The 12,160-nt window shown below is 43.5% G+C and overlaps 2 protein-coding genes across 2 annotated transcripts in view; both read left to right on the top strand.

The window, feature by feature from the left end:
* Positions 1-12,160, top strand: part of LOC307034964 (NACHT, LRR and PYD domains-containing protein 12-like) — a gene marked incomplete at both ends in the record, with an annotated part of 129,324 nt that overhangs the window by 21,103 nt on the left and 96,061 nt on the right. The gene's annotated exons all lie outside the window — the stretch shown is intronic.
* LOC307037397 (protein NLRC3-like) lies at positions 4,686-10,249 on the top strand (the record flags this gene model as incomplete). Its single annotated transcript, XM_079678242.1, has 6 exons — positions 4,686-4,792; positions 6,131-6,330; positions 6,719-8,585; positions 9,090-9,263; positions 9,692-9,862; positions 10,207-10,249. The coding sequence occupies 6 exons, from the start codon at positions 4,686-4,688 to the stop codon at positions 10,247-10,249; spliced, it is 2,562 nt and encodes an 853-aa protein (XP_079534368.1).

Here is a 12,160-nt window from a genome sequence, read left to right as displayed (position 1 = left end):
AGCATAAACAGGCAATAATTCTGCCTAAAGGGAATCACAGTGAGGTTAAACATCCTGTTGGGTTTCTCTGGATCTGGATCTGGATCGTACCACACTGACGATCACTGATGGAAATCTTCGCCCGCTACGATTTGATCCAGATCGTTGATTCTCTCCGGAGAAAAACCTTCCTCGATGGCAACCTTCGAAGCAAGGACCTAAAAGACAGATATATGTATTATATATATATATAGATTTTATTTTACAGTATGTTTTGTGTTATGCTGCTCTATCTCACACAGGCTCCGCCCTCTACTGGACTCTATGGGTACTACCCTCATCAATGATACGCGAGCGTTCACACACTGAAGTTGTATAAACGTAGCCGGTCAATCAGGGCGAGCCTACCTGAATGTGTGCGCAGGCTCAGCCTCACAGTATATAAGGCAGCTACACCTCCTGACTGTCATCCTTTTCTCTTCAGCAAGCGAGACAACACCTGAGCAGAAAAGCATTCGAAAAAAACAAGTAATAAGTATCTTACCTCCAGGCAAGCAAATGGAGTCGCCCCTGCAGGAAACCCGTGCCTGTCCCTCATGCCCGGCTTCATAGCGGGCGCCAATCCCCACCAGCTCGGTTTCTAGTGCCTGGGACCAGACCACGCCGAAGACGAGCTCGAGGTGGTGGACGTGGGAGACCAGGATATGGCCCAGGCGACGCCACCAACGTTCGCCATCCCAGCCGTGTGGGTTATGGCTCCGTTTGCTGAGGAGGAAGAAGATTACTTCTTCCCCCCACCACTGCCACCAAAGCCAGCCGCCTCCGCCAGGAGTTTTACGGTCCAGTCCGGCCCGCCAGGCGCAACCGGCTTTCGTCTCGCCCCCGTTGCCAGATATTTGGCAGTGTGTGGAGGCGTTGTGGCAACAGCCACTGAAAACGAGAGCTCCGGTGGCAGAAATGGTAGGTATTCTGAGGGTGCGGGGCCGCACGGAGAGCTCAAATCCCCTCGATGAGAACCTCTGCCCCCGCTGCCGCATGACAGGGCATGACAGGGAAAACGCTGGAATATTTTTGATAGAATATTCCGGCTTGGAGCGGATGTCCGCGGCTGCAAACGACAAGGGTGTGTTGGGCGTCTCGCTGATTACTCCTCCGCAAGATGCCCCACCTCACCGGATCAGAGCGATTATTCGCTGGGCTTTTGACTGGGACACACCCATGTGAGTCCTATCTGGAGTGCTACATCTGTACATTATTGCCTCTGCATTGGATTATTATTGGATCGGCAGTGGCGGCTGGTGGAAAATATTTTTGGTGGGGCTATGGAAATGGTGACAAAACATGTGTGTGTGTGTGTGTGTGTGTGTGTGTGTGTGTGTGTGTGTGTGTGTGTGTGTGTGTGTGTGTGTGTGTGTGTGTGGGTGTGGGTGTGTGTGTGTGTGTGTGTGTCAGTCATACTTGCCAACCCTCCCGATTTTCGCGGGAGACTCCCGCATTTCTCCCGATTTCTGACTAAATCAGATTTACTCACGACTGTTTCCACTCTGACTTTAATACAGCTAGACCATTGTTTGGTTTCCATGGTAGCGCGTCTCTTTAGCAGCGCGCGCAACTCAAAGTCTGAGAGGGTGAGGAAGAGGAAAACTGAACAAGAATCGACAACTCAACCCTCTGATCACTCCTTTCCTATACAGGTCCAGCCCACACATATGCTCCATGGTGCCACAGGCATTGCCCTTACAACTACAATAAGCATGCAAACGTTAATCTACAGCTCCGGCGATCCACTAGCACCGGAGTCTACCTGACGCAGCCATCCCCTACTGTAGCGTCACCTTGGATACGAGTCTAAACAACTCACAGACACACAGGCCAGGGCGCTGACAGGGCGCCCTTTGAGCGTCAGATCTGACGACGCTGATTGGCTAAAATTATGTTTCGGCGGAATAGTTTACAGATAGCAACAGTCAGCTTGTTGGCTGCAGCTGCTCTGGCTGAGGGCTCCTTTCTATCGTCCGGACGAAAGAGGGTAATGATACACGCTGCCAGGCAGGAAACATGTGACTTATCAGTAACTTTAGACATCGTAAAACAATTTTAAACGACATTTTATTGTAGATTATACATTTTACTGATACCAACTATATAATATTTACCTTAAAAATAAAACATATATATTTTTTGTAAATATATTTTTTTATTTATTTTTTATTTTTAATGACAATCAAACATGTGGGAAGAGGGGGGGCGGGGCCTCTAGCGCCCCTATGGGCCGGCCGCCACTGTGGATCGGGTAATCATTTCATAATTAACTCTGAAAGCAGAAGTCTGGGGCAAATCATTGCAAGTCTCTTCAGTGTGCATGTCACAAAATGATTTAAAAAGAAAAGCCACATTCTGGGAAAAAAGTCACAATCAAAAAACAGAAGTGACATTTAAAAAAAGGAAGTGACATTTAAAAAAAGGAAGTGTTTTCCTGTTTTGGTTTGAAAAGATTTCACGCCCCGTCTTGTCTGTTGCTTCCTCTCTCTTGTGTTCCCTCCTGCCTGATTACCCGATTGCGTTCAGCTTCTGCCCCTGTGTTTTCTCCTCCCTCCTCACCTGTGTCGTGATTGTTTGATTAGTCCTGAGTCCTTCTGAGTGACTTTATGTTTTGTCTTGCCTTGCCTACTTTTGACTGTGTTTGCCTGGCCTAGTTCTGGAAATAAAGGATTCCTGCTTTCAAACCTGTTTTCTGCATTTGGGTCCTGCGTACCCTCCAGCCCTAACAGCTCTCTCTCGTCTCCTCTTCACACTATACTTTTCGCGGCACACGTACTTACACCCAATCGGCTCTGAATTATGAGATGACGTTTTAGTAGGGCTGCCAGCAATTTGCCCCACTTGTGATTATTTATTTGCCGCAAACATTGAATACAAAAATACTCTGAGCAGGCGCAGTGTAGTTTTTACAGTAGGCCCTACACGTTCATTTTGACAGCAGAGAGAGGGGCTTGCCCCATATCGCTCAACACGGCTCAATAGGCACAGTGTAGACACTAATTAGAAGAACGCAGACTAAAACAGCAATGTGCAGACGAATCAGACGACTAAACATGATCTTAGAATATACATTAAGATATTTATGTTTTACATATTTTTGAAATTATTGTTTTAATTACTTTCTGCTGACTAGTGTCTGTCATTTCAGTTTCTTTTCTCCAAATGATTTTGGATTATTGCAGAAAATAATTTCTGTTGCAAATAAGTTTAGTATAGTTTCTGATAAACGTTTTGTTAGCGAATCATCTCCACATATTAACACCACTTTATGATTGCAGACCTTCACACCTGGGACACAACCTGCTCCAACCTCTCCCCTCTGGCATGGTTACTGAAAATAGTAACTAAGTACTGATACTCAAGTTCTGTCCTTTAGTACAAATTCAAGGTATCAGCTGTAGCCTACACTTCTTCACTACATCTCAGAGGTCATTATTTCACTTTTTACCTGACTACATTTGTGTGACAGCTTTAGTTACTTTAAGATTACAGATGTTCTTCCCCCTCCTGTCCAGTGATAACCACGTATCTCCAGATGATTTTAAATGTTTACGATGAACTAGGATCCAGTATGTATTTATGTGATGAGGCAGCTCTCCTCCTTAAGCTATATGCCTTTAAAAAGCTTCTTGGAATAGCTTGAAAATGCACCGTCACAAAGCTGAAACAGGGCTGTTTTTCTGAAAAACTCATGAAAAGTTGACTTTTTAAAGATGCATGGTTATCACAGGACAAAGCTACACACATATATTGATCTCAGAATCTGCAGCAATGCATTTAACAAACCAAGAGTATATAAAGGAGTTCAAATAATCTACACTATGCAATTTGTGCATTCATGCAGCAGTAATATTATTCCTCAAACAAATATATATAATATGGAACAATATATTACACAGTTAACACTAGAGTACCCAAAACAACCTCACAAGTAAGGTTTTGAATGCAGGATGTTGATTGATTTGTTTTCACTTTGTGGTATTATTATTTATACTTGCTTGTTTTTAGCTGCTTGTCTATTTTCTAACTTTCTTATACATGTTTTTGGAACTGTCTTACTGTGAGAGCAATTGAAAATAATCTGTACCTGTCCAGGTGATGAGGCTGGTTATGAAACAAAGGGAGGAGCTACAGACAGGTGAGGGTGTTGAAGGGAAAATAGGAAGTCAGACTGCCAGACTCCATTTTACACTTCGACAGAGCAGGAGGAGAAAAACAGGGTGAGTGTTAACACCAGGATCTGCTTTTTAACACATTAATCATTTACTCTGTTATACTGTATATCAGAAAATAATCTGTAAATTAAAATATATTTATTTCCTGCAGTCGAAAGTGACATCTTCAAATGTTGTGAACTTTTTTATCCATTTCCTGGTTTCTGATTCATCAGAGTTAGGGTTTGTCATTATGATGGTTTATGATTAACATACTATAATTGTGTTTTTATTGTGTGTGTGTGTGTGTGTGTGTGTGTGTGTGTGTGTGTGTGTGTGTGTGTGTGTGTGTGTGTGTGTGTGTGTGTGTGTGTGTGTGTGTGTGTGTGTGTGTGTGTGTGTGTGTGTGTGTGTGTGTGTGTGTGTGTGTGTGTGTGTGTGTGTGTGTGTGTGTGTGTGTGTGTGTGTGTGTGTGTGTGTGTTACTGGTTTATCTCTCAGACTGGAGAAGATGAGCGATTCCAAATCTCCAGTCCCCAGCTGTCTGTCTCTGAAAAGTGACCGGTCTGAAGAGGATCCTCCAGACTGCAGAGATGAACCCGGACCCTCAGACGGGAAGTAAGAGTCTGTTTCTGCTGTGACCTGACCTGGAGAGGATTCAGATTTTATATATAATCGTATAATCTAAACTGTTCTTTCATAATTACATGAGCGCAGTAGAGTACAGCCACTCTGTAGAATAAAGTACAGAGATGCAGTAGATTAGACTAAAGATTTGCAGTAAAGTACAAAAAGAAAGGCAGTAGAGAACTAAGTAAACTACTCCAGTAAAATAACACTCTCTCTCCACATGTAGGACCTCTGGTTAACCAAATCAAATACAAACATGTCAAACTTCACAAATGAATTGTAACAACAAGCCACCAATAAAAGCATTAAAGTTCAGTCAACAAGGACGAAGAGGACAGTTACCTATATTTTAGGATATTTCAATATGCTATTATATTATCAATGTATCAGTGTTATGACATGTTCTCAAAATGACAATAATACTTGGAACAATATACATCTTCCAACAAATGAGTTGTCTACCTCAGCATCTTTTGAAGAGGTTTATTAATAATAGTAATAACCTGGTGAGCTGGTTGTGTTTAGCATTAGCAGATGTAACTGGTTACATGTAGAGTCAATACAAAGACACACATGTGTAGCTGGCAACACGAATGAAGTAAAGAAGCAACATTAATATCCCCCAAGTATTCACACAACTTGAAAAGTTACAACTTGAGTGTGAAGTTTGTGACGCTCTGTTACAAAAACAGTGTTGAGATTCTGCTCCTGTCGTCACTGACATGCTGAGATAAATCAGAAGAGGGAACATCAGCAGCCAGAGCTCTACAGCACCTCATATTAAATCAGGGTTATTCATGTACCTGTATAAACCAGAGACTGTCTGTGGTGCTAACAATATAATAGCTGCTGTTCTAATGACTGGATGGAGTTATTTTGAGTGTTGATGGATCAGCTACAATGTTAGCCTAGCTTTAATGAAACTGATTTCATTCAGAAAACAAACATTTGAAAGTGTTTTGCTCGTTGTGTTGCAGACAGACCTGACGAAGCATTAACTCAAATCAATATCATTATGTTGTTATCTTGGTATCCTTTCCATTTGTTTATTGAAATGTATTCACAGGAAATTCAATGTAAATTGGGTTCAAAGTGCTAAAGTGTTCCAGATTAATTCAGCTGATGTTATGAATCCAGACACAAAGCTGTGTGGTTTCCTAATGATATGAAGAACTAACCTCTATCTACCTTACCAGGATGAACAATCATCTAGAGATACAGACTTTATTTTAAATATGAAAGTAGAATTTGCCACCTTGTTGTACCTTTGGTGAGAATCAGCTCCTCTAATGTAAAGTGCTGTAAAGGATGTGTTCATCTCCACAGAGGGAAGAGGAAGAGTCCTGTTCCTGTGGAGGAACAGCTGTCCAGCTGTGCTCTGTGTCAGGACGTCCTGAAGGATCCAGTCTCTACCAGCTGTGGACACTGGTTCTGCAGACAGTGCATCGCCTCATACTGGGAGCAGCTTCCTCCATCAGGAGACTCCTGCTGTCCTCAGTGTGGAGAAAGATGGAGCATTTTACAAAGTAAGAGGCCGAACACGTGCAGCCTCTTTACCGCTGTGTGGGTGCTGGGTGTCTGCTCTTCTATAGAAACACTGTATCATCTGATCCCTTCTTCAAGGCTTTGCTTTTAAATATTTCACGTGGGACAGCAGTGTTTCCCTAAAAAACGCTTTCTGTCTTACTCAGACATTACTACATTAGCCCAGCACTTATATAACATTTACGTATGAGAGTATAAATATCTGGCAGCTAGTATTTGTGGTTCCTTCTGGAGTCTCCATGTCCAGGATGTTCTGTGTTGTAAAGTATAGACATTAAAATGTTTTATAAAAATCATGACATTTAAAACCCTGACTGTTCAGATTCTCAAAAGCATTTCCTGATTCTCTCATGTTTCCTTCTCTTCCAGCAGATAGTGGTCTGCAGGAGGTTCTAGATGAACATAGGCTCAGTCTGAGGAGGAGATGTGAACGTGTGACTGAAGGAACTGATCAAAGTGAAACCCTCCTCAACAGCATCTTCACTGAGCTCTACATCACACAAGACCAGAGTGAAGAGGTTAATACCCAACATGAGGTGAGGCAGCTGGAGACAGCTTCCAAGAAGGAAACCCTCCATGACACTCCAATCAAGTGCCGGGACATCTTTAAAGCCTCACCTGACCAACAGACTCTCATCAGAGCGGTCCTGACCAACGGAGTCGCTGGAGTTGGAAAAACCTTCTCAGTGCAGAAGTTCACTCTGGACTGGGCCGAGGGTTTGGGAAACCAAGATGTCAGTCTGGTGATCCAGCTCTCCTTCAGGGAGCTGAACCTGATCAAAGGTGAGCAGTACAGTCTTCTCCGGCTGCTCCATGTTTTCCATCCAACCTTACAGAAGCTCACAGCAGAGCAGCTGGCTGTCTGTAAAGTGCTGCTCATCTTTGACGGCCTGGATGAAAGCAGACTTTCTCTGGACTTCAGAAACAATGAGGTTGTGTCTGATGTCTCTCAGCAGTCCTCAGTCAACGTGCTGCTGACAAACCTCATCAGGGGGAAGCTGCTTCCCTCGGCTCTCGTCTGGATAACTTCCAGACCTGCAGCGGCCAATCAGATCCCTCCTGAGTGTGTGGACAGGGTAACAGAAGTACGAGGCTTCACTGACGCCCAGAAGGAGGAGTACTTCAGGAGGAGATGGAGTGATGAAGACCTGTCCAGCAGAATCATCTCTCACATCAAGAGCTCCAGGAGCCTCCACATCATGTGTCTGATCCCAGTCTTCTGCTGGATCACTGCTGCAGTTCTGGACCACATGTTGACTACAGACCAGAGAGGAGAGCTGCCCCAGACCCTCACTGACATGTACTCACACTTCCTGCTGGTCCAGACCAAGAGGACGAAGCAGAAGTATGAAGAGGGACATGAGACGAGTCCACAGCAGCTGACGGAGGCTGACAGGGAGCTTCTTCTGAAGCTGGGGAGGCTGGCGTTTGAACATCTGGAGAAAGGAGACATCATGTTCTACCAAGAAGACCTGCAGCGCTGTGGTCTGGATGTCACCGAGGCCTTGGTACACTCAGGAGTTTGTACACAGATCTTCAAAAGAGAGAATGTGATCTTCCAGAAAACAGTCTACTGCTTTGTTCATCTGAGCATTCAGGAGTTTCTGGCTGCAGTCTACATGTTCCACTGTTACACCAACAGAGACACAGAGGTACTGAAGGACTTCCTGCAGGGAGACTGGCCCGATGAGAACAGTAAAAACAGTGATCAGGATTACCCATCCCTGGATGTCTTCCTGAAGGGAGCCATGGAGAAATCCCTCAGAAGTGAAAATGGCCACCTGGACCTGTTTGTCCGCTTTCTCCACGGACTCTCTCTGGAGTCCAACCAGAGACTGTTCGGAGGCCTGCTGGGTCGCACAGACAACCGTCCAAAGATCATCCAGAGACTGTTAGGAGGCCTGCTGGGTCGCACAGACAACAGTCCAGAAATCATCCAGAGAGCCATCAACAACCTGAAGGAGATGAGCAGTGATGAAATCTCTCCTGACAGGATGATCAACATCTTCCACTGTCTGACAGAGATGAAGGACCTCTCAGTACATCAGGAGATCACAGAGTTCCTGAAGTCAGAGAACAGATCAGAGAAACTCTCTGTGATCCACTGCTGTGCTCTGGCCTACATGCTGCAGATGTCAGAGGAGGTTCTGGATGAGTTGGACCTGAAGAAGTACCACACATCAGAGGAGGGACGACGGAGACTGCTTCCAGCTGTGAGGAACTGCAGGAAGGCCAAGTAAGTCCAGATGTGATTAACTTTATAAATTGATGTGGATCAGAAGTTTATTTCTTCAAATAAACACTATAAAATGTTTGATGTTAAATACTTTGAGAGCAAAATGAAATGATCCAGTTATTCTATTTATATATTTAAAAAAATAAATATTTTCTTCACATTATTTTGAGTGATGGAGGCGACATGTCAAACACATGAAGGACTTTAGAGGTTTTCTCAGAGCAGCATGTGATCACAACATACAGCAGTATTTACAGTTATCGGTGAAAGCAGTTATTAATATATCATTGCAGTTTCTTAAACATGAAATCAGATCTGTTTTTACCACAATGCTTAAGAGTTTAAAATAATGTCTGACAGGCTGACAATGAATAAAGAAAACTCTATTATTAAATTAAATCGACATAATATGTTAAAACTTGTTCCATTTCAAATTCAGTGAGTTAAATAAATGTTTCCTCTGTTTTTATACTAACACAAGTTGTGATATATGTGTCATTATAGATTTACTAGCTGTGGACTCTCAGAGACTGAATGTGAAGTCTTGGCCTCAGCTCTGAAGTCTGACCCCTCCCATCTGAGAGAGCTGGACCTGAGTCACAACAAGCTGCAGGATTCAGGAGTGGAGCTGCTGAGTTCTGGACTAAAGAGTCCAAACTGCAGACTGGAGGGTCTCAGGTCAGTTCACTGACTGCAGTTCATACAGATCTGTTTGTGTTTATGATTTTCAGAATTTGCCTGAAGACATTTTAATGCTTTTATTTGTTTCTGTATTTCCAAATGGAAATGGAATCCAAACTTTAAGAATAACAAAGATCAGAGAAGGTGAATGTGTGAGGGAGAGTGTTTGAGCTTCCACAGACTCACTCTGTGCTCCATGAGTCAGTGGAGATGCTATCAGTACTGATGAGCTGTGAGGGAGATGAAGGAGTTGTTAAACATCTGATGAGAGAAACTGCTTCAGAGAGTTCCAGATGATCAGGGATTTGTTTCTACATCATTGCTGACGTTAAAACATTGTTCAGCTCTGAGCAGATTATTAAACATTGAGTTATTTCAAACAGGAACTTTGTTTTCTAAAGTTACATCAAGTTTTCTTTATTCAGTCTGGAGTCCTGCGGTTTGTCAGAGATCAGCTGTGCTGCTCTGGCCTCAGCTCTGAAGTCCAACATCCATCTGAGAGATCTGGACCTGAGTGGCAACGATCTGCAGGATTCAGGAGTGGAGCTGCTGAGAGATCTTCTGGAGAGTCCAGACTGCAGACTGAAGACTCTCAGGTCAGTTCACTGACTCTCTGTTACTGCTGGAGATCTCATGTATTTCATTAACATTGAACCTAATGCTTGAACAACCATACATTTGTGTATGTCGTTGTGAGGGTTTTCCTGCTCACCCAGTTAAAAAGGACAGAAGGAGAGGAAGGCTTGCCTAAAAGAAAGCTTTATTGACTGGCCACAGCTTGCAAACAATACATCCATACTTTAGGAAACAGACAGAACACTGCTGCCAGTGACAGGCTTTCTTGGGGCAAGTCCTTCTGCCCCCAGGACCCAGACCAAGAGACAAGAACCAGGTTACTGACATGCTTTACTGTTCACCTGGTTACCTGATCCTTGTCCAGCTGTTTGGAGCCAGCCCCATCCCTCCAGCAGCCGGCGCTCTAACCACACCCAACTGCCACAGTCGCTTTGCTCATATTCTTATTTTTCTTGTACTACATTTAGTCTGCAGTCATAAAAGTTGACTGTTTCCTCAAATATATATGTTAGATATCCACTGCTAGTTGTTCAAGTAAATGTATGTTGTCTTTAGTAAATGGTCACATCTGAATAAAGAAGTTCATCTGAACTCATATTAGTTTCACATTGATCTCTGAAGCATACATGTTTTTCTTGCTTCCCATTGATTTCAATGTTTTCACAGATAATGAACAGAAGGCTGATATTATGATGATCCACAATAACAGAAAGACAGTCACTGTAATTCAGGGGAAAGCTCATTGATTAGGAAACAGGAATGTTGAGCTACACTTAATAAACCTGAACATCTGATTGGATTATAAACTGATTTTTATCCTCATCATGTTCTCTTTATTCAGTCTGAGGAGCTGCAGGTTGTCAGAGATCAGCTGTTCTGCTCTGATCTCAGCTCTGAAGTCCAACATCCATCTGAGAGATCTGGACCTGAGTCTCAACGCTCTGCAGGATTCAGGAGTGGAGCTGCTGAGAGATCTTCTGGAGAGTCCAGACTGCAGACTGGAGACTCTCAGGTCAGTACGGGGTCTCTGCTGGTTCAGCAGAGACCCCGTACTGACCATCGCAATGCATCGTAGAAACGATTATTTTCAACACCCCTATAAAATACTATATGACCGTAAAAACATGTTTTTATTAATAAACAAGACTACAGTTTGAAAGAGGAGTGATTTGTAAAATATCCATAAAGAACAATTAAATAAAAAATCTTCCCGGGGAGCATGTCCCCCGGACCCCAGGGGAGGTTAAGTCCCCTACACTTAAATCCTGTCCACATGGATAGGAAAACTAGATACATTTGCACACATCTTGTGTCCATATCTTTCTGTTGTGGTGGTCATGCCACACCGTGCACGTGCATGCATGCGCGAGTCATTGTAAGATATCTGGATTAAGAGGTTGCTTTTTCTTTGCACAGCATGAAAGAAAGGCGAAATGAATGGGCTGTGATTTTAGTTCTTTCAAGCGGAGGTCAATCATTTGTACGGCCCTCGGAAGATGTTGAAAAAATTGAAATGGCCCTCGAGAGGAAAAAGGTTCCTCATCCCTGGTCTAGCTGAACCATGTAAAAACAAAACAACAGACAACAACATTTATAAGTTAGACTTTCTACGCTCTAAAAGCTTTAGAAAACTCTTCACACATCTAGAGAATCACTCAGACATGAGACCGGACACAGTCAAGCTGTTCTGGCAGCAGATTACAAACATTTCAGCAGTCTGGTGAATAAAAAATAATGAATAAAGTTTATGCATAACAGCAAATGCTCACATCCAGAAAGAGCACAGGGGGCGGAACAATAATGAACCATTAGAGTAAAAGGTGAAGGATATAAACTGGTACATCCTAGTGAGGCTCCAAAGTGAATGACATTAGATGAACATTAGCTCTGAACTAAAGTGATGTGACATTGAATATGATGAAGTTGTTTCAGCAGCAATGCAACAGATGACCAGCTCTTTGCTCCACAGCGCTGCTCCTGGACGGCCTGTTGTCTGTCGTCCACATCACTGATGAAGGCCTGAGCATCTTGGAGCCGCTGGAGGTCACACGCACTCACGTGGTGGTGAAGGTGCCTCACCTCTCTCTCTTTGGCCTGGTCTGCGATCTTCTTAAAAGGTATCTGCTTCTGCGGATAAAGGGCAAGATTCTGGTGTTCCTACGACCCCCGGGCAGAGAGGAGCAAACACTGGATGTACATCTGCTGCAGAAAAACGTCCCTAAGAAGGAGGTAAGGCCATGTGCTCACCATCAGACTAAACACTGGTTTAAACCAACTTCAAAATGTGTCTCTATTCACAAGTTATTGAGCCGTTTCCG

Source organism: Notothenia rossii (assembly GCF_949606895.1).
Source record: "Notothenia rossii genome assembly, chromosome: 4".
NCBI classification, from domain to species: domain Eukaryota; kingdom Metazoa; phylum Chordata; class Actinopteri; order Perciformes; family Nototheniidae; genus Notothenia; species Notothenia rossii.
Note: the sequence above shows the minus strand (reverse complement) of the source record. Positions and strands in the feature narration are given on the sequence as shown.